Source organism: Nymphalis io, chromosome 11 (genome assembly GCF_905147045.1).
Source record: "Nymphalis io chromosome 11, ilAglIoxx1.1, whole genome shotgun sequence".
Lineage (NCBI taxonomy): Eukaryota > Metazoa > Arthropoda > Insecta > Lepidoptera > Nymphalidae > Nymphalis > Nymphalis io.
Genome location: NC_065898.1, coordinates 4,086,897 through 4,110,416, shown reverse-complemented (window position 1 = coordinate 4,110,416; position 23,520 = coordinate 4,086,897). Strand labels below are relative to the sequence as shown.

The 23,520-nt window shown below is 32.4% G+C and overlaps 1 protein-coding gene across 2 annotated transcripts in view; it reads left to right on the top strand.

Moving 5' to 3' along the window:
- LOC126771833 (MOXD1 homolog 1-like) overlaps positions 1-23,520 on the top strand; it is a 71,381-nt gene that overhangs the window by 33,799 nt on the left and 14,062 nt on the right. For both annotated transcript variants that reach the window (XM_050491964.1, XM_050491963.1), the window contains exon 2: positions 3,651-4,137. In XM_050491964.1, the coding sequence (XP_050347921.1) occupies positions 3,700-4,137 (438 nt within the window). In that variant the 5' untranslated portion in view covers positions 3,651-3,699. The remainder of the gene's footprint in view (positions 1-3,650; positions 4,138-23,520) is intronic.

Here is a 23,520-nt window from a genome sequence, read left to right as displayed (position 1 = left end):
TACCATTCATTGATCACTTATTATTCGGCTAAACATGAATAGGTATTTTCTTTGTCGTATAAAAGTATAAAAAGTATTATGAGTTTGTATATAAAGAGTGACTGAAGTATAAATAAAAGCACAGGGGACATAAAAACTTAGATCCCATGTTTGGCGACGGATGCTGTAAGGAATTATTCTTGCAGTGCACGTGGCACATTTGTTAAACATACTAAAAAAAATCATTATGAGAAATATTAAAAACTGATAAGTACAAAATATTGACATAAAATCGCGATGTATAAGTTTCTACTCAATGAAATAGAAAAATAATATTATTAACGTTAAAGTACAATGCTATAAAAAAGAAAACAATTTTAATATTACAAATATCGAATTGCTATCTTGGGGTTTAAAGAAAAACATTGGTTATTTTATAACGAGTGGCGAGCGGTTTACACTTCCTCTCAATAAGTGGATAATCAGATACCTTGTTTCGGTGTGACGGGCTTAAGTTACTATTTCGGTCGTTACACTGAATTCTTAACTGTAATATTGTATCAAATAGCTGTCACTATTATATTTATTACGATTGTACGTTGTGTTTCCCTTAATCACTTCCGAGTCTAATATCTCGATTTTAAATTTGGAACGGACAAATATTCTATACTAATACATATTAGATGAGGTAGCTGGTACATAATGTATTTGATATGAATTATAGATATAACAAAAAATATTGTTTTTACCAAACGTATTTATGAGGTTTTTATATTAAGATAATTGTGACTTTGTTAATCGAAAAATTTGAAAACTTTTAGCCCATTCTAATCGCAGAAGTAAAGACAAATAAACAACATTAGACATTGAGTTGACACGATATCATTGATTGAGATATGAAATAAGCTATAGTATTAATAAAAGATTCGGGAAAAAATTGCGTCTTGAATATCGGCCAAATTATTACGAAAATTCGGAAGTAAAGTCAAAATGGTTATAAGAAGTTAAGTGGAATAGTTTTGCATTATAAATATTGATATATCAATCAAGAAGTGTTTGTAGTTCATAATAAATCAGTGTTATTATCAAATCGCTTTGTAAATTTAAAATTATGATTTGTTTATTATACTCCTTTTTCGATTGGAATTGATAAAAGAAATGACAAGTTGCCTTTCATTTAAATATCTAACCGTTCGATCTCGGGTATTTAATGTTCAATCTGTACCTTCATAAAAGTTAAAATTTGTTATATTCATTTCACATTTAACTCTTTATCAAAATAAATAACTGTATACATTAGCCTATTTCCCTACTAGCCAATTCTGATGAAATGAAAGCGTTACCGTGTTGTATGATATATTTTAATTCCCAGAGTAATACGGCTTAGACTATATGATTTATTCGGTGACTCGTTAATTCCCGCGCGATATACTCAAACCGCGGGAGCAGATGTTGGTTTTTTTGCACATCTCCGTGGATTTTAGCTTTAGGATGTTCGACATTATTATTACGTATTCCGACAAGGCTATGAGAAGATATCTCCAAGTAATTTATATGATTTGATCCTTTTTTATTAGGTTTTAAAAGCTTTAAAAGTTTTTGTAGATTAATCGAATAAAAAGTTGCTAAAAAACAGTCGGTAAATTATGTTGTTTCATTGCGGCGCATTTATTTGAGATTTTTCCCTTATCGTCGAATAAAAGAATCATTATAATAATAAATTAATACTGAAGTGCTTATAAGGTTTGGATTATAATTTTCAGTTTATTTGCTTAGTTGTAGGGCTTCAATCAAACCCGTCTGGGTAGATACCCATTCATCAGATATCCTGTCATAGTATTGATTTTCGGTTTGAAGAGTGAGTGAGCCAATGTAGCTTGTGACATAACATCTTAGTTCCTAAAGGTGGTGGCGCATTGGCGATGTAAGAAATGGTTAATATTTCAGTACCTTTTGCTTGTCCGTAATACCTATAATAAGAAAAAAATAAAAATAATCTTTGTATTAAATACAAGGTCATCCTGGAATTTATCTTAAGTTATTTACCAGTACTTTATATTTTGTACGTATAACACTATTTTTACTTAATACCTAAAAGTATGGTTTAACAATAAACACTTTCTAAAGTTATATGGTTAACTTTAAAATACGTTGATAATCTCCCGTACGCTCCGGTTCGTAAACTTTGGCACAATATGTACGAAACTTAATTTGCATATAAAGAAGATATAAAAAATTTAGCTCTTTATGTGTGGTCACGGTGTATGCTCTGTATAATTATAGACGTTGATTGAGTTTTTGCGAATTAGTCTTATTTCCATTCTAGTTACTTTTTGTTCATCTTACGAACGTGAGAGTTGAACAATAGGTTTATTGTTGTCATGTTTTTTTACTAATAATATGCGTCTAGAAAACATGTATAATTAACCAAATATATTTGAACTTTTCATTATACGTAATTATTTACTCCACAAGGGTCAAAATAATAGTTTTCATTAAAACATACTGGTAGCGAATTTAATTAATGTTTAAATTACTTGTAGTGTTATTTCTCACGATTTTTTGTGTGTGCTTTTACAATATAATTAATTATAATTATTAAAATATTGTTTCATAAAAAAAATTTGCTATTTGCATTCATAAAATGAAATTGAAATTGGAACTAAAATTATTAGGCGAAGCAGGAATGAGCATTGAAAGATTTTTTTTTTTTTAAATACTAGCAATTTTCGTAAATTTTCAAGGAATTACTAATATTCCTTATATATATTATTCACCTCTCCAATAAAGCGTACAGCTTGTGTTTGGAGTATGGACGACGGTAGCCCAAGGGGTGACGATCGAACTTGCGGCTTCTACATCGCTAAGCGACCCATTTGTTGACGCTTATTAATAAGCCATATCTCAAGAAATATATTACATATTCAATAACCTTTGTCCGTTCTAAAACTGTACACTAAAATAATACGAAAGTTCAATCTTCCAAATTAGTGGCTTTTCCGTAATATTGGTAAAAATAAAAATAAACTTGACCTTTATAATCCTTGTTTTTTTTGTTAAAATATTAGTTACCTTTCCAATAAGCCTGTTAAAGAAATCAGAACTTTGGAGGATTTTTTTACCGAGCTGCTAAGAATGTTTATATTGACGGAAGGGTCTTTCCTAGTAGGATGTATGTAACCGGAAATTGTAACACTTCGATGCTTAAATATTTTTTGTTAAGTTATAAAAACGAAACCACATCAATGAGATGAGACGAGATGTTGCGTTATAACGAGTATCATTGAATATTGTGTTTTAAAACAAACTTTTTTAGGATATAATTTAACTAGGTATAACATACCTATCTATCAATCAATGCTAGACTGGCTTTGCGGATATTCATAAAAATCGATTATGGATATATTATGTGAATGCACTAATTTAAAACAAAAAAGTTGTTAAAAAATTCAAGTTTCTACAACCACTAATAAAAATTTCGCTTTAAAATAAACGAAAAAACAATTACATTTACTTAGTACGTACTTTCAATTTACATTATTAAATTATATTTAAGATATTACTAATATGGCTTTTTACAAGATTATATAACAATTATACTAATAACATAATATGTAATGATTATTATTGTATAAATAGTACGAAATTAATTGTCTTTCTCTTTGTTTCAGATTAACTCGAAGTTATGTGCTGAAGAAGATAAAAATAATAATTATTATAATGCATCTTCAAACTGTTTTAATTTTAAGCGCTTTATTTCTTTGTGATGCAAAACTGCCGAGGTTTAAGCAGCACACGCAACCCAACGACTTACCATTCAATTCCGCACAGAACTCTCAATCGACACAAAATCTACAAACAGGAAATAAGAACGAGAAAATAAGTCGAATAGTCGACCAATATAGAACACGACATAGAAGGGAATCCTTTGCCTCGAATTCATACGAATCAGATTTAATATGGGCACACGCAGAGAGGTTAGATGAAAACGGTGACGTAATTTTGCGGTGGGTGAATACGGATTCGACTATAACGTTCAGATTAGAAGCGAGGACCCGTGGTTACGTCGCTTTAGGATTCAATTCGGCGAGAAATATGAGAGGGGCGGACTTGGTCGTCGCTTGGGTGGACGACAGATACGGCAACGCTCAGATCTTGGTAAGTGCACCTGTTATCACATTCTCACGATATCCAATTCACTTCGAGGAGGTCTTACTACTTTTACGTAAATAAATCTGATTAGAATTAAGATTAATTTGATTAAGTGAAATATATTTAATTATTTCAAGTTATTTACTTGGTTGTAGGGCTTTGCAAGCCCACCTGTATAGGTATCGACTTATCACATAGTCTACCGCCAAACAATATGAGCCAGTCCTTGTTTGCTGACGGATTGACGTTGCAAGGGATGGTTAATCTTTCAGTGCCAATATCAATGAGTGGTGGTGACCACTTATAAACAGGTAGCCAACCCATATTAAATAAATTAAAAAAGTTTTGATAAATCGTTTAGTAGTATCGAATTTAGTATTATTTTTGCGCGTGTAATATATATATATATATATATATATATATATATATATATATATATATATACGTTTTTTTTAATTTCTATCGCTTAGAAAATATTTGAGTTATTACATATACCATTTTGCGAAGTATCCGCTAAAATGTCGGATACTTTTGATCTTTGATGAAATACTATCGTTGCAAGATTAACTATAAGGGAGTTGTATTTCTAGTTTTTTTTAGTACTGGCTAACAAGATACCCACTTGAGTAATTTTAACAAAAATACAATAACGATTGTTTGTTATGAAATTAGACCTTATTACGTTGGAAGAAGGTGTATTCTGTGTGCCCTTTAAATGTTTTTTTTTTATGAAACAATAGTTCGTTCGGCTGCGGTTTTTGAATGCTGTCAACGTCCCGAGTATCGAACCGTGACGGGTACCGCCATCATCTTAACTGTCTCTTTTGTTTACGAGATTTCATTTCTCACCTGCCGATTAAAAAACGCATTTATATTTTTAATATCTAGCAAATTACTACACTTTTCGTTTACAGATATAATTTAGATTACCATTATTTTCTTATTTTTCTTTTGAATCTTGTAAATTTGGCTCGTAATTTATTAATAAAAAATGGGCTTGAATTAACAAATTTGGGTAAATTTCATATATTTATCGGTAACAAAAGTTTTCCCAGTATAATTATTTACATGTACAAATTCGTTGGTATTTCTATTTCTTATATGGTAAAGTCATAGATATTAATCTAATGTGTAACTTTTCTAATGCTATAAAACATACACCGATCCCAAAATAAATGGAAGCAAAGGAATTATGATAACGATTTAAATTTCTATCCTGTAAGAACGAATATCTTTCGTAAAATGTTGAAAACCGTGATACGCTATTTTGATGCTAAGGCTTAGATGCTAGTAAAGGATATACCTTTAAATGTTATAGTTATTATAATCAAATGTCGCATATCACTTTCTGACATTTCACGAACGTTTGCGTTGAGTCTTGTGTTCAGTCTTATAGAATAGTTCAACTGTGTTGATAGGCTACGTTATGGTACATGACTGTCGAACATTTTCGTGGTCGATGTAACATGTAATAACAATGATTTATACCTAGATTACATTACGATGAACACTCGTAAATTAACTAAAGTATGTTCCATACAAATCAGTTTAATAGTTTCCATGACAGTTTAACCCATTATTGTAACTGTTAGTGACGCTTATATTATTCACATATAAGGACATGCACAGTATCGTGTTATTCGAGGACGGACTATCAGAATTTAGTTACAAAAAACTCGACGTGGAATGTCAGAATATATGACAACGCCTACATTAATATTGATGATTATAAATTATGATGTTCTCCTGGTCATCGTGACCATTCTCAAGAAGACAAGCCAACTGCACAGGAAGTATTATAGTGCATGACAGGACGGAAAATCCGAAATATATGGAAGATATCAGGTGCAAATCCAAAAGCTTTACGTGATTTCCGTGGAAGTGTAAACACCGCTAAGTATCCGAATGCAGGCTGCTACTGTTTTTTAAAAACAAACAATAACTTTGTCTATGCCTTACCTGAGGTTTGAACCGAGGACATTGATCTCTCTAAGTCAACGAGGTATTGACAATAATAATAACATTTGGTCGTTGCAAGCATCAAAATAGCGTATAACAGTAAGTCGGCTTTTAACATTTCACGATCTGGTCGGGCATCGAGTGTCGAATTTCATCTTTACTGAATAGCTTTGCACGCCGCGGCTTCGTTCATGTGAAACTTAGACATTTAATACAATTTTATTTTTAACAAAAATAATTATCGATATGTTTCGTCTATATATATAAATAATTTATTTCTGTTTGATGCATAAGAAAGAGAAAGAAAGCTAAACATTTTCGAGAATGATTCGTTTTTCAGGTTTTATATTTATGCAGGGTAATATCGGCACGTCAAAGCCAATACATAGAGGTTCAAAATGGAAAAGAAAGCTCTGTTGCACCGTTATTTGAAATTCCTATTAGCCCTCTTTATTCAGACTCAGTTCGTCCGGGTATTAGACTCAATCCAGATATCACAATATACCCGTAGAGCCTACGGGCTCAGAATAATTTTAGAAAAAAGGGTGAAAAATCTCCTGTAGATAGCACCTCGCCTCTCAACGAACTTAGTTTTATAATATAGAATAATTATTTGCTACACAATAAGATAAAACGGTCGAAATATATATATTTAATATAATTACATTGCCAAACCTAAACTATATATCTGATAGTTGGTGCAAATATTCGAGATCTTAATGTAGGTATTTGAATTACAGTGTAATTACAGGCACAAGGGACATAAAATCTTAGTTCCCAAGGTTGGTGGCGCATTGGCTATAAGCGATGGTTGACATTTCTTACAGTGCAAATGTCTAAGGGCGTTTGGTGACCACTTACCATCAGGTGGCCCATATGCTCGTCCACCTTCCTATTCTATAAAAAAAAAAAAGAATAAAACAACGCTTAAATACTTTAATGGTTGTTTTGTTTAGCTATGAATGATGCTTAAGTGCATACTTAGATATGATAGACATATCCATCTCTATTATGTTACTAGCTGCTCTGCGTGGTTTTACCGTGAAACGTCCCTGCTTCGAACCAAGGGCGTACCGTGACTTTAACTGGTAGTTCCAAAGAATAGCGCGTGTAATCAAACAAACAGACTCCTCAACTTTATTATATTAGAGTAGATTGTCTTTTTCATACAGAAAGTATATTTCTTTTGAAATATACTTTCTGTATTACCAATAGCTATCACCTCAGTACTTTGTAAGGTGATGGAACGGATTCTAAACAACCAACTGATCCATTACCTAGAAGATCACTGTCTAATTAATGATCGTCAGTACGGGTTTCGACCAAAACGGTCCACAGGTGATCTTCTAGCGTTCGTAACACACCTCTGGGGTGAAGCTATCGACAAGCATGGAGAATCGTTGGCTGTCAGCCTCGATATCTCCAAGGCTTTCGACAGGGTCTGGCACAGAAGTCTTCTCTCCAAGCTACCGGCATATGGTCTGCCTACTCAGCTATGCACCTGGATTGCCAGCTTCCTACACAAGCGTAGCCTTCGTGTTTTAGTAGATGGTTGCGCTTCATAATTCTATGTAGTGAATGCTGGGGTCCCCCAGGGATCTGTGCTATCTTCCACACACTTTCTTTTGCATATCAATGATATGCTCTCTCTTGGGAACATACATTGCTATGCAGACGATAGTACAGTGCATGGTGGATTCCACGGACGCGCAGTTGCTGGGCGGGCGGAAACTGAGGAGAGGCGGGAGAATCTGTTCATTGATCTCGATAGGACGTTAGAGCTCATCGCCAAATGGGGTTCTGATAATCTTGTTGAGTTTAATGCCAAGAAAACACAGGTATGCGCTCTCACAGCGAAAAAGTCACCATTTTCCCCTCTTCCCTCCCTCTACACCGCTGATGATACAAAGCAAAATCGCCATGCTGGGGATGGACGTTCGCTGCGACCTTAGTCCAAGGGATTACATCGAGGCTATTATAAAAACAGCCTCACGGAAACTCGGAGTTCTGAACAAGGTGCGGCGTTTTTTCACGCCACAACAACTGTACCTGTTATACAAAACATAGGTACGGTCTTGCGTTGAATATTGCTCGCACCTTTGATATCGCTCCGCTAAGTACCTACTGGAGGCCTCGGACCGGTTGCAGCGACGTGCAGTACGCATTATTGGCAACGTAAAGGTCACAAACACCCTTGAACCTTTACAATTGCGTCGCGAGATAGCAGCACTGAGCGCTTTCTATCGACTGTATCACGGCGAGTGCTTTGAGGAATTATTATCTCTAATTCCTGCTTCCCCCTTCCTTCTTAAGTCCACGCGAACTGGTTCTCGATGTCACCGTCTAACTGTGACATCAATTCCATCGCGCATAAAGAAATTTGGCATCTCCTTTATTTGTCGCAATACCAAAAAATGGAATTCCTTACCAGCTCACGTGTTCCCCTCCTCTTACAACCCGGGTTCCTTCAAACGAGGCGTGAAGAGGCATCTTGCGGGCCGGCAAGGCGGGGACGGCTAGTACAGAATATTCTTCCCGACTGTATTGGCCGTCGTCGCGTTTGGACTCTACTACCACTTACCATCAGGTGGAGTAGAGTCATTTGCCATCCCGGCGCATATAAAAAAAAGAAGAGTATTTTTTTTGAAAATTTGATTTTATGTATATATGTATCCTGATTTTTATCGTAATATATGTTGTCGGTATGACTATATAAGCTATATAACACCAACATAATCATTTAACTTATGATATGGTGCGAATATAAAAAAGTACTTAGCTAAAGAGTCCACTTATTAAAATGTTTCTTTTGTTACAACAACAATAGTTATTCATGAGGCTTCTATTACTGTAGGTCGTCGTGTTACTCTGAACTTGAATATTTAAAACTCTGTACCAGAACGTTTTCATGTGCTTAATTTGTGAATATAATTCATCTCGTGCTTGACGGTGAAGGAAAACATCGTGAGGAAACCTGCATGTGTCTAATTTCATTGAAATTATGTCACATGTGTATTCTACCAACCCGAATTGGAGCAGAGTGGTGGAATAAGCTCTAAACCTTCTTCTTAAAAAAGGGAGTGGAGACCTTAGCCCAGCAGACGTTCTGGTAGTAGTAACAGCAACAAGCTGTTACTGTTACTACTACCAGAACGTCTTGTTGAACGAGTTTTAAAAGTTAAAAAAAAAATTAATATAAGAAACAAAACTTGACAATCGGTAACATCCAGTAAGTCCCATTACTTTGCAATGACATTTCATAAATGATATATATATAACTAAAAATGAGTATTTTATTATTACATGTAATATTTTGATTGTTATAAAAGTGACTACACATTTGTTTCTTGAAAGTTCTTCTCGGTAGAATCAATATTCCGAGCCGGTGGTTGCTTTATAATAAAACTGTTGACTACTTGAATAAAGTACATTTTGACTTATGTCATTTTTCCATTAAGGATTATTACTCACGTACAGGTTTTTTACAATTCATTTCTTTAATTCAATCGAAGCGAGTACAGTGTACTAGTAGTAAAAAAGCAACGTAAATAAAAAAAAAAAACACTAAGTCAAGTAATAAACATAGATTATATGTATAATTATTATTTACATATATTGGATCAATTCAATTTTCGTTAACGGAAACAATGGGATCTTACAAACTCGATGTTTTATTAAATAAAACTAGCGCAAATAACACTGATTAGATTTGCCGAACAAAAGCGAACCATTCGATCGAGCTCAACAAAAAGTGTATTAAGTATCCCGCCGGCCTGCCAATTGGGATTAACTTGAAATCTCTGTTTATTTAACCGAGGAATTTTAAACTTAACCCAATTCCAGCTTTGTTTTATTGCTAGTATTAAATTTTTGATTTATAATAAATAATTAAGGACTACATTACTTATTATTATTTGGGATAATGAAAAGGTTATTTTGTTTCATTTCAATTAAAAAATCAGTTAAATAATAGTTTTTTTTTGTAATAGTTTATTTTAGGTTGATATTTATCACTAGCTAGAGCCACTGTGGTTCTGCTGCATGCAATCACAGGAACACTGTCTATTCCTTTTTATATTATTTAAAGTAGTAAGGCAGACTGGTAAATGACCCACCTGACGGTCAGTTGTCGTCCATAGACCTTGGTGCTATAAGATATATTAAACATGTTTTAAATCGCCAATGCGCCACCAATCTTGAAGACTAAGATGTTATGACCCTTGTGTCTGTACTTACACTGACTCACCCGACATTTAACACAACAATACTAAATATTGCTGCTTAGCAGTAGAATATGTGAAAAGCGGTACCTACTTATAAATAAATAAAAGTCTCATTATTATCGGTACTTACTTTAATTAATTAAAATAACTAAAACCATGATTATTTGTTCTACGATAATTACAAAATCCAAGTTGAACTTCTGAAAAGTTTCTAAGGATTGGTAAACCCTTTACGAAGTACAATTTTAATTATTCAAGTCATCAGTTACAGACATGGACATATTTTATATACAACTGGTACGTAATTATAATGTACATGTTTTATATAAGCTTACTTACTGTTCGTATGAATAACAATGTGGTTTGAATTAAGTATGTCAATGTAAAATTTTACCGCTTAATCAAAAAGGTATTGATTCGTTTTGCTATTAAAGCGTATGTGGTTACTTTATAAATTGTATATTTTAGTAAGCGTCCTGTTATATCCATGCAAAAAATGATAATGTTCTCTTGACTCTTTGTCGTCACGGCAGCCATTTTTAAATTAGCCAAAGAAGTATTTGTTAAGTGGACTAGTGTGTGAAAAACGCGCGCGCTGTATTCCCTCACTCTCGCAGCAAAATGGGATGGTAATTCTTCACGACCGAAGAGATACGTATATATATATATATATCCTGCGTATATCCTGCGTATCTAGCTCATATATATATATATATAAGCTAGTTACGCAGGACTAACTGTTTTACATGTTCTTCGAGAAACGGCAAAGCATACACTGTCAACTTCCTTATTCCGGCCAGTTGTGATGTTAACCCAGACCTCGTATCGATAGCCTTATAAGCTAGCCAATACGCAGACGAAGCAAATCGTTCTTTTAACTTTTATATTGATTGTAGCATAGATATTAAATAGTGTGTCGGCTGATATAGTATTTCTTAGACCGCAAACGTTATCTCCGCAATCTATATCTATTAATTACATTTATAGATACGACAGGTGAAACTAACCGCCTGCTGGTCAGCTGCTCTTCACACGAGGCACGAATGCTTTTGCCATTGATATACTTGTATATTACTTACCCTACTAATATTATAAAGAGATAAGTTTGTTTTTATCCAGTTCCACGCAAGAACTACTAATCCGATTAATATAGGATTTCTATATTATTTTAGTTTATAGTTTAAAGACGAATTCTCAATATATGGGTAAACTAATGCAATTTTTTTTCAAGTCGAAGTTGTAGGTATGAAGATTAGCGCGTTCGAACAAACAGCAAGTTAGCTGTTTAGCTTTATAATAATAAAGAGGACATAAAAGTATTTAAATTGAATATGCAAGTTAAATTTTATCTATTTATATCAACTGAGCTTATTTTAGATTAGCTCATAATACTATTTCGGTAACTAGACTTAATTTATCGCAATTATACCAGGAAATAACGTAGCGGTGAACCCATTCAATAAACATAGTGTTAATGAACTTGTTACTTTACATACAATGTATGCGATGTATGTTATGAAATTTATATATGTTATACTACATTTCGCCCGCTGCTTCGCTCGCGTGTTACGGGTTTAGGGACAGGTATAAGGTAAAAAATAGCCTATATACGTACTTGGGATTCAAGCTTGTTTCATACCATCAAAATTGGTTCAGTGGTGTAGCCTCGAAAGCGTAAATAAAGTTAGTTTCACATTAGTAATATTAGCAAATACATTTGAGTTTTAACCGCGATCATACATTTTTATTATATAGTATGATGTTTAAAAATAATAGCACCTGTCGTGGTGACGAGCTGAATGTTTTTAAAACAAAATCCGTTTCGATTTGTAATTGTACACTTAAAAATTTAGCGATGTATGTTATGTAGTTAGTTTCCGCCCGTGACCTCGCCCGCGTAAGGGGCATGTGTTAGGTTAGGATATAGAGTTGGGGCCATGGACGCGTGAGGTGGGGGACGATCGGTTAATTAGTAAAGACATAAATGCGTAACAAACAAACAAACGAACATACTCACTTTCTAAATTCGGGTTTTAAATATTATCCTCGGGGTTCATGTAACACTGTCGGAACCAGTCCTAGTGTCCAATAGAAATTAAAAAAAAAACACTAAATTTTCGTGTGCCTAATTTGTGTTTACAATTTATCTTTATGTTTATATTTCATGATCAGCGGATAAGGAAAACACCCCGAGAACCTACCCTACACACTAAAACCTACACTTGTCAAATTTCACTGAAATTCTGCCACATTGTATATGCACCAACCAGTTATTAACGTGGTGGAATAAGCTCCAAAACCTCCTCAAAGGGAGAGGAGGCCTTAGCCTAATAGTGGGACATTTACAGTATATTAATTTAATTTATTTCATACTTTTTGACAATTCATTAAATTACATTTATTAGTGAGATAATTTGGAAAATGTGAATGTGATGAATGAATGTAAAATTGATATGAAAAATAAGCAAAATCCTATTAATACTCCATAAATTCATTCATATTTAAACTCAATGATTGGTCAATGCTATGGGTTGTTTCAAGGGATTATGTGTAAAGCCATACAGCACTCGGGTTGTATGACGAATGGTTAACCACTAGGGTCTGAATCCCGGTTAATGAGAGCGAGTACTGTCAACGAGAAATGTGGTAAAAAATACCTTATTTAAGTAGGCTCCTCGAAACTTTACTTAATTTCTTGTGTAAGTAAGGCTACTCCCGGTTCAGATGTGAAATTCTACTTAAAAGAGCAAATAAAAATATAATTTATTACTTGGTTTAATTCAATGCAGATATTACACAAAAAATACTGTACTAAATATCTACTGAGACTAACATTTTCCATTCTTTTTCAAAGTTTTTCTTAAGAAAATGTCCGCATTTTCTGCACCCGCACACTAAATGTATGTATTCAACTTGTATTCGGAAAAATATATCTGTGTGAACAATCCGAGCGCGTCTATCATTGTGTGAGTAGTTCTCGCGCTCGCGCAACAAAATACTTCTAAAATTCACCAGAAATTGGATGATATTACAGAAATATCGATATAAAGATCCGTCCATGTTCCATTTACTATAATTGTAATAATATTATAAGGTCAAATAAACATTGAATCACACATACACTAAACTAAACATCGTGACCTTCGATCTAGAATCACTCTTGCAACAGTCCTTTCCCGATAAAGTTAAACAGAATTACATTTTATTTATTTATGAAATTTTAAATGTGATATAATTTTAAATAAATCAGAAAACATTGATATAAATGTATAATATGCATATCAGTCATATGTTACCTGGCATTAAGTTGCCTACCTAAGGAACAGACGATAACTTGTGCAAAAAATATAAGCTATTTAAATTTAGAATACCGCTTTTATTTGTAATAAACGACGGCTTAAATTAAATTGTTTCTTAAAACTTTACAAGAAATCTTAAAACAAAACACTGAATTGATTTAAATTTCGAACACATAATCTTTAAAAATATGTTAATTCACGAAGTTATCACGGGTATTTGCGAAACATTTGTAAGTACTATATTAGTATTCGAATCGTTTTACATGTACCTTTTCTTAAAAAAATACGTATCAGATTCTAACGATCGAATAAATTAGGATACTTTAAATTAACCAAATTAGTATTCAACATAACGTGTTGTGCCGTCATTGCTTCGGAAAATCCCGATTCTATCATTTGTGTGCACGATGGTACTTAGCCCCCTTACACCCTGAGTACGATCACGTAGCGATGACTCATTCGATGTTTTCTTGTCACATATTGACGTACCAGTTGAACAACAACGTGAATATTAGAACCGTGTTGAACTAAGTATTGATGAGTCAACGATGCAGTTCCAGTATTATGGTTTAAGAGAATATTTCGAAAAGGTTCTAAGACGTTTTTTTTTATTTTTGGTCACGGGTACAAATTTTACGATTAACTATAAAAGTGTTTTTTACAATACGTCTTGTTGTTTTAGTCTTCGTTGAATACTAATTATAATATTTTATGATAATATGGTCTCTTGAAAATGACACTGAACACCGTCTAAATGGTGACACCAATTTTGGTGATTATTTTCGATAAAAAAAAACATAATTGCTATTCCTACAGATATGTACATGCATATGATATGTAATAATTTAATTTGACATCATTGGTTTTTTTTTGTAAATTCGTTTCTATTATGGAACCTAATAACTCAACAGCACTGATATTTTCATACAAATACTAATGTTTTCTATGTACGAATGCTTGTTACTCAAACACGCAAAAACTTGGCGGATTTGGACGCAATTTGCATAGTGATAGCTCACACCCGGAAACTAGTTTTGATTAAATTCAAATCATCATCTATGATGTCCTCTAGAGTTATAGGTGTCATGAGCAGGCTTCAAACCCCCGCCCATTTGGGGACGCATACACTTGTCGGAAGTGCGGTCGAAGGATCCTCTCTCGCATCGGTCTTTTTAGTCATGAACGCAAGTGTCTTCGCGATGCTCCTTAAATCACGTGTCAAAGACGCAGAAGCATTTATATATCGGAAACATTATATTTAGATATTTTATGAATGAAGATTTTATTATATAAACAACCATGGTCATTACTTACTATTAGGTACCTATGCTATATTATTTATACCTATATTTTTTCTATTTCTGACACTAAAGTATTTCAAGGATAATATTACACTAATATTAATTAATGTATACCAAATCTTATAAAAAAAAATAGATTTTCCCACAGAACATGAATACCCAAGCGATAAGCAATCAATAAGTGACATTTAAAATATAATCTATCTCCCGTTTTTGACGCATAATTATATAATATTATGGTCGATTTTTCGTTATCGCGTCATTAGATAAATATCAAATTCTCACGTTTATACGGTAAGACCAGTAACGCATACAACCGAATTAATTAACGCAATTTCACCTGGCAAGTTAACTCATTTACAAAACGATACGATTGCGTTATTGGTAACTATTTAGTTACGATTGAAAATTGATAACTGTTGGTCTTAAATTCTAAGTGAATTTGTTTGCTTCATTATATATACCAATTTTAACAGATAAACGATCATTGCATATAAAAAGTAATTGCTAAGCCTGCAGTGCTATTATGTAAGTACTCAGTTCATTCCTTATTTGTGAAATTTTGATATAGTATATACTATTTTGATGCGTTTATTCTTGAAATGTTAATATTATAATGGTCAATGTCGCATATCACTTTCTGTCATTTCACGATCATTTTCTGTGACGAGTTTCGAGTTTGTTCATACAGAATATATATCTAGACTCGATAATCATTTAGATGTGAGATCCTCAAAAACCGTGTCTTGACCAAAGATGGTATCTATATTCGAATTTTAAAATTTCATTTAATTTGAAGCCAAAGCGAGTTCCTGGCAGCAATCACTAGGTACGTTATGCTCAAAGATTCAAAACATATGAAGATTTCGTTACACGTCACGTAGTTTTCGGTCGAGACACTTTAAATTCCATACGTTACGGCATTTTAAATGAATGCAGACATCACACTTATGGACGAATCGCTGTTAGAATAGATAATAGAGAAGTTTCTTTATAAATAGATCTAATCAGACCCTTTCCTGTGATGGATTCCCACAAGAAATTGTCGTTGTCACAAAATACAATGCCGTTTTAAGTGGTTCGAGGTTTGACGAGCTTGCTATGTATTTCATGGGATTGTTATACAAAGTTCATGGTACTTTCTTCTTTTTATGAAATAGGTAGGCGTACTCGCAAATAGGCTACCTGATGGTAAGTGGTTACTGCCCATAGATATTGGCGATATAAGAAATATATTAACCATTCCGTACCTCGGAAATTAAGACGTTATGTCCCTTGTGCCTGCAGTTATACTGGTTACCTCACTCTTCAAATCGGAACACAACAATACTAAATATTGCTGTTTGAAGGTAGTGTGATAATTGGGTGTGGTACCTATCTAGATGGTCTTATTTTCATAAATCATTAGTATATGATACTAAGCCTATTTCTCTATCAATAATTTTAATAAGCAGACATATTTTAACGTCTGTACTGCCAACAAGCCATGTTTGCTAAGCATTAATGACATTCTATCTTCCAAGTAAGTAAACTTGACTAATACCTTGACCTGGGACCTACTCGTCTACTAAACCATTTAACTATAGAGGTTATTACATCTTTCTGTTACAAGTGTTTAATATTTTTTTGTTCAGTAAATTTGAAGCATTAAATTTTTGGCTACGGGGCTCATAATTTTTTAATTAATTACAATTTATTATATTGTGAACTTATTTATATTTATATTTTTTATGACACAGTTATTGTGGTTATCCCAAGGGAATCCTACTATTTTTATATTATTATTTGTATAAAATGATATTTTATTAACTTAGATGTACATACAAACATGTTGACTTCCACTTATATTCCGTTTCCGTATTATATTGTAGTCAAATATATGTATAGCACCTATTTTTGATATATGAAATAAATGTTTTTATGTTTGCCCTCCATGCGATCTTAAATGATTGATCCGTTTATAATGAAACTTTGTTGAATTGTTCTGATTTCACTTGAGAAGGTCCAAAAAAATGTTTTCCTTTTTCGCCGAGCACGAGAAGAATAAAATTGTAAACACAATTTAAGCACCTGAAAATTCAGTGGTGCTTGCCCGGGTGTAAGAAGATTCATGTCTTATATCCACAGGGCTCTTTACGTTTTACGTAATTAGGTACATTCAAAATTACATAATATTTTATTAAACCCCTTTAAAAAGGAGAGAACGCCTTAGCCAACAGAGAGAAAAAAATAAAAAAAACATTCAATTGTTAATATTTTTTTAATTGAAAATAGAATAAGTATAAAAAGACAGCCATGTACATAAATTGTTAAGTTGGTTATCACTCAAAATAGAACGTAATTTAAAACAATTGATCGATATTAATCGAACTTATAAGTAAGGGACGTGTAATATCGAACGGAACGCTAATCTCACTTCAATCTGCCTTGCATTCTTGCCATATCTCCGAGTACATCAATACGCAGTGATACGTGCATCAATACCAGCTTTTGATCAGTGGATTGAATCTTCGTATGGATTAAAAATTTCAAATTTAATCAATTATATGTCTCATCTGTATAATAATACGTGCCATTATTACTTGAATTTTCTATTTAGTTTTGACGTTTTTAGAACTCAGTCTGCATAAAACTTTTTATTAGCATATAATTATAAAATAGAATTTATTAGTAGAATAGAGGTTTGTTTCATTATTCACGAGATTTCTCTGTCTAAAGGATAAAATCTTTGTTTTTCTGTGTATATTAATTATTACTATTACAATAAATTATAATTATATCTGTAAATTATTATAATTTTAAATTACTATTTAGATTTTGTGTATAGATATAGCATTATAGATTTATTTATACATTTTGTAAGTTTTCATAAATATTAAACTTTATTATTAATTAATTACTTGTGACCAGGAGGTAGTTATAATTAGCTTTTAAAGTGCTTTTAAGATTTCAGTATTAAATTCAATTAGCGCTAGGAAAAGGTTACCATTTTTTCTCTAAGTTTGTTAATATCCTTTTTATTTTGTTTATATGCTTACACCCAGCTATTTCTGCTTCGTAAATAGGGGTTTAAGCAGAGGGAAGTCTACACAGAACTTCTCACTGATGATGTAACACAAACGGATAAATGACTTACCGACGAATAAACGACAAACATACATTTACTATACCGTTCAGCTATGAAGGCTATTTGCTCAGTGTTTTTAATTTGATATATTTTAGTATTTTTTCTCAAATGTAATAAATTATTTATGTTTGTATTTATACCTATGTTACGGTTTACTACGTGCTTAATTCAAAACATGAGGTTCGATCGAGGTCATACATAATGCAAGGTGCGCGGCAGACAGACAGACACCTGCAGTTTAATGTTTATACGTAGAAACATAAGTAGAATTAATACGTTTTCTTACCCACGACGCAATATATACTTTAAATACATAAGGTAGAGTCTAAATTTGAATACATATTTATTGAACTTTGTTACTACAATATCATAGATAGAAAGAGTCTATTTTGTTGACAGTTTGCATATAGAGTTTAATTATTACAATTAATTATGCACAAAGCTATTTTAATATTTAACGAGTTGCGTGCTATTCTGAACCAACTCACTTCGTATCTGATTCACGGTAGGGCAAATAGGCCAATGGCAAGTTGGCACATGGGAACATTGGCACTGTAAAAAATATTAAGCATTCCTTACATTGCCAATGTGCCGCCAATCTTGCGAACAAGATGTAATGTCCCTTGTGCCTGTAATTACACTGGCTCGCACACAATTTAATCCGGATCACAACAATGCTAAGTATTGCTGTTTGGCGGTAGAATATTTAATTAATGGGTGGTACCAGGCTGGCTTGCACAAAATACCACCTACCACCGGATAAAGGTGATACCCTATTTTGATGTGTGTATGTGTAATGTTTGTGTTCTGCGGTTAGTTTCAAATTTGTGCTTTCGGAATATATCTTTTTTTTATAGTATAGGTCTCTATTTTGTGCAGTATAGGTATCTATTTTAATAAAAAATATTATGCATAAGTGATATGACGGAAATGCTCATAGCATATGGGCCACTTGATGTTAAGTGGTCACTAACGCCTATATACATTGGCATTATAAGAAATGTTAACCATCTCTTATATCGCCAATGCGCTATCAACCTTGAGAACTAAGATGTTATGTCCCTTGTGCCTGTAATTACACTGGCTCACTCACCCTTCAAACCGGAACATATCTACATATGTTTAACTATAGTTAGTTCATACATCGTAAATTAACATATAATTATCTTGTTTTCTTTGCCTTGGCTTAATTCTGCTTGTAAATATCGCAATAACAATATTATCGTCGTTGTAAATTTATTTTCTACTACGTTACAGAAATATGTATATAGTTTTAAGAATATATGCCAGAATATTTTAAAAATTCTTTAAATAATTCTTTTATTTTTTATCAGCATTATAAACATTGTCAGTGTTCTATAATAGTAATACATAGTAGGACGCGAATATATCTATTTGATTTGCAAATGACATAATTCAATAAATAAAAAAATTAATAATCACATTATTTAAAACAAACTTAAATTCCATATTGCGTGAAATAAAATAATATTTCATATTATTATTTGTCTTATCACAAAAATAAGGTTATTAGTATTGACAATTATCGCTTCACAATATTAAACTTTTATGTAAATACAGATTAAAAATATATTTTGATTCGGTTTTTTTTTTTAACAAATTATAATGAATTATCAATGCATACCCATAACATGTTTATAACATGTTTATCGACTAATTAGTAAATCCTTTTTTATACCTGATAGCATCATATATATTGAAATAAGAAAATATCATTTATTTTAATGATTTTTAAGTCGTGTTTATCTTGCTTAACATTTAGATTACTAAGTAATAAAAAGTTCATAATGTCTACTTATTTATCACTTGTACCCATAATACAATAATTGTAAACGGAATTTTTACGATATTAATAAAAGGTTTTTTATTTTCTCAAATTGATATGGTTTGTGCTGAACGATCGGTGGGTATGACTTATTCATCAAATTATCATATTGTGTTCCGATTTTAAGGATGATTGAGATAATATAAGAGCGGGCATTAAGGATGATAAAATCTAGCTATATATAACTTCTTAGATCCCATAGTAGGCAGCGCATTGACTGCGCAAGAAGTGTATTCTTGCACTGCCAGTACATATAGTCAAAGGACTACTTGCCTCGTTGACTTTCCTAACAAACAATCTAACTGAACCTTAATACAGCTATAAGAATGTATTGGGATCACATTCTTCATTCAAATTCACATGGAATGATATGAATGGGTCTACTATCGCTTGACGTCAACGTTTCACGCTTATTGTGTTGAAGATTCACATGCGCGAAACATCATTCGATTCTCAAAACTTATTCTTTTGTGTAAACGTATAAGGAATTTTAATGCTTCCGCCTGAACTTGGAATATATTTTACAATAGAATCGATTGCGCAATGTCGGCTTGTTTCATAGACAATCATTTACCTGACGTGGTTCCAGATACCCTATTCTTGGTGTATTGTTATTGTCGGTCGTCTCTGATATGTATCAGCCTTTTGTATAATATATTTTAAAATAGACTGGGATAAGTTGACTGTATTTGATTTATTTTTCAATTCGAATTTTAAAATTCAAATTGAAACAAAAAAAATGACACTGAACATTAAACTCAAAAATATCAATACCGAATTTGTTTACTTGACATTCGATAATTAACAAAAGTCTGTTTGACTGAATAAGCACTGATATTTCTCACATTTATGAAAATTTACATTTCGGTTCTTTTTTATTTTTATTTACTGAATTGGTGATAGCAAAGTGGTCAGTACCGTCCATAGACATTGGCACTGTAAGTAATATTAACCATCCCATTCATTGGATATGCGCCACCAACTTTAAGTTTCCAGATTATTATCCTTGTGTCTGTAGTTACACTGTATCACACACCTTTCAACTTAAACACATATTAAGTATTACTACTTGGAGGTAAAATATGTGATGAGCCTACCGAGATTGGCCTGACAAAATCTAACACCAAGTACATGAAGAAACAGTATTAAAATACATTGATTATATTATTAGTATGTCTCTTGATTGTAGACTATCTCATAGCATTGCTATCGTTTAATTTTTTAGAGCCTAATTGAAGCAAGTTTATGTGGAGCTTTGTCTCCTTTCTCATATTTAATCGTTTTATCGTCACAATTGTTATTGATTGCGACCGCATTATCTTCATTATTTATAAGTTAAAAGTGTTCGAAAAAAACTCGCTTTAAAAAAATAAAATATGTTTAGGTCTTTGCTTATACCATTGGTGATAAATAATAATAATTGATATAACGTCAGAATTTTTCTTTAGCAATCAGACTACTAAGGTACTTCGTAACATTTATTCTTTTATATTGTGTAGAATAGACCCAATAAAAAACAATTTAGCAAAAATTGGTCATCACAAATTCCCCCTTATTCGTCAGTTTGTCTGCTTGTATGAACAATTTTCACCAACGGATGCAATGATTTATGATGAAGATTTAGGTTTTATTAAGGTTCTGTTTAAGTTGGCTGAAATATAACGATGATTGTTGAATATGTCGAAAAAATCATGCCTAGGGCGTGCGCAGCGTATACAATAAAGTCATAAATATGTATTACGATATAAACGTTTATTGTAGACCCTTATTATATCCGTGCGAAGCCGGGTCGGGTAACTAGTGAAAATAGTACACCCAAAATGTCCTTTTAAATTCTTATCTCTATGAATATCAATTAAAAATATTTTACATCAGGAAAATGAGCTATTTAACTTTTTCATTTAAAAGTTTTCTCATAAATTTTATGAAAATTTATTCTTTCGTACATTCTGATGCGCGATTCGCGTTACTCGTGTGGTAATGGGCAATTTAAACGTGAATCAACATGACATCAAAGTGCACTCTTGCTTTTACTGGATTATTGTTTTTTTTATAACAACACCAGATTCGGTTCGCAGCTTCGCCCCCGGGTAGGAGAGGTAGGTGTTAGTACCTCGTGTCTTTTTCTGTACACCTTACGCAAAATTTCACAATGATCGGTTGAGTAGTTAAGTCGTGAAAGCGTAACAAACAAACAGTCCATTGGTAGTCTTATATTTAGATATTGGTGCACTCCGATAGAGATATATGCCATTGCTTGCTGTCTCCCTTCCACACAGTCAGGTCATCATTACGTCTATGATTTAAGAGTAGGGCGCCCTCTACGCTGCGTTTACCGATACAGCCTCTCCACCCTAGGGCTTGATTTTATTTCGTATAATTCAAGAAACAAGGGCGTGTACACAATATTTTAATATTATAAGAGCAGTGTCTTTAAGTTTGGTTGGTTTGTTGACATCATTACTGTCTGACTGACTTATCTAACGAATTTTCGAATAAAACTTAGTTACCTACTCTCCGTTATTAAAATGAATTTAATGTCTTCTTAATTATATAGGGCATAGATTTAATAAAAAAGAGCGGGCAAATTAGTATTTGTGGTAAAAGTGAAACTTTTTAATATATAAGGTTTTACTCAATTTATGACTATTTAAGTCGAAAAAACATCTTACCTCTGCGAAACATTGCTTAAAAAATATTTATTAGTATGTATCATTTGTATGTTTAGCAGTATTAATTCCATTACTAGTTCATATAAATATATATTTTTATTATTTAAAAATACTTTTATCTATACCAATAAATAAAATTGGAATTTCTGTGATTTCAAAATAATTGCCTCTTTTTAAGGTAATACGATAAATTTGCGATTGCCAAAACTAAATTAATCATTTTACATTATTAGGTGGCAGCAGAAAGCCTCTACATATTAATTGAAATAATTCAAAGGCGAAGATGTGGATTATGATAGATATAATATAAAATCATCGATGCAAATATCGATATTATTACGAATATTTATATGGAAAGGACATGTGTAGTGAAGCATTAATTTTTGGTAAATCGCACGGTTCGGCGCTTTGTGGGTAAACGTGATTTCATGCGAGAATCAACTATGGTAATTGGTGAATCGGTGACCCCATGGTTATTCTACCGTGAACCAAACGTTTCGGAAGGAATTCCGTTGGAGAAATATATGACATTTCGTATCAAATATAAGTCAATGTTAGAAAAAATAAACCAGCTAGGCGATTATATAAAACTTTATACAATAGTGAACATAAATATTACTGTAACTCCAATAATACATATATTTATGGTGTTTCTCAAGGGAAAATAGCCTATTGCTACTGAGTCACTATAGTTCTCTGACGCGACCGGAGAAATTTCAGGCGCATTAATAACTTTACTAATATCGAACTGCTTCTGAGAATGTTAAAATAAAAAAATAAAACATACCATTCGAGTAAGCAGTCACTTAATGTTAGTCATATGTTTAAACCTTGTCTGAATTTATTCTACCGAGAAACAAATAAGACTTTATTTATTTTATTACTTAAAACATTTAAACATTGATATTGTTCTTCTTAAAAAAGGCATTGATTTCGTTTTTATATAATTTCTAGTTTTTCGA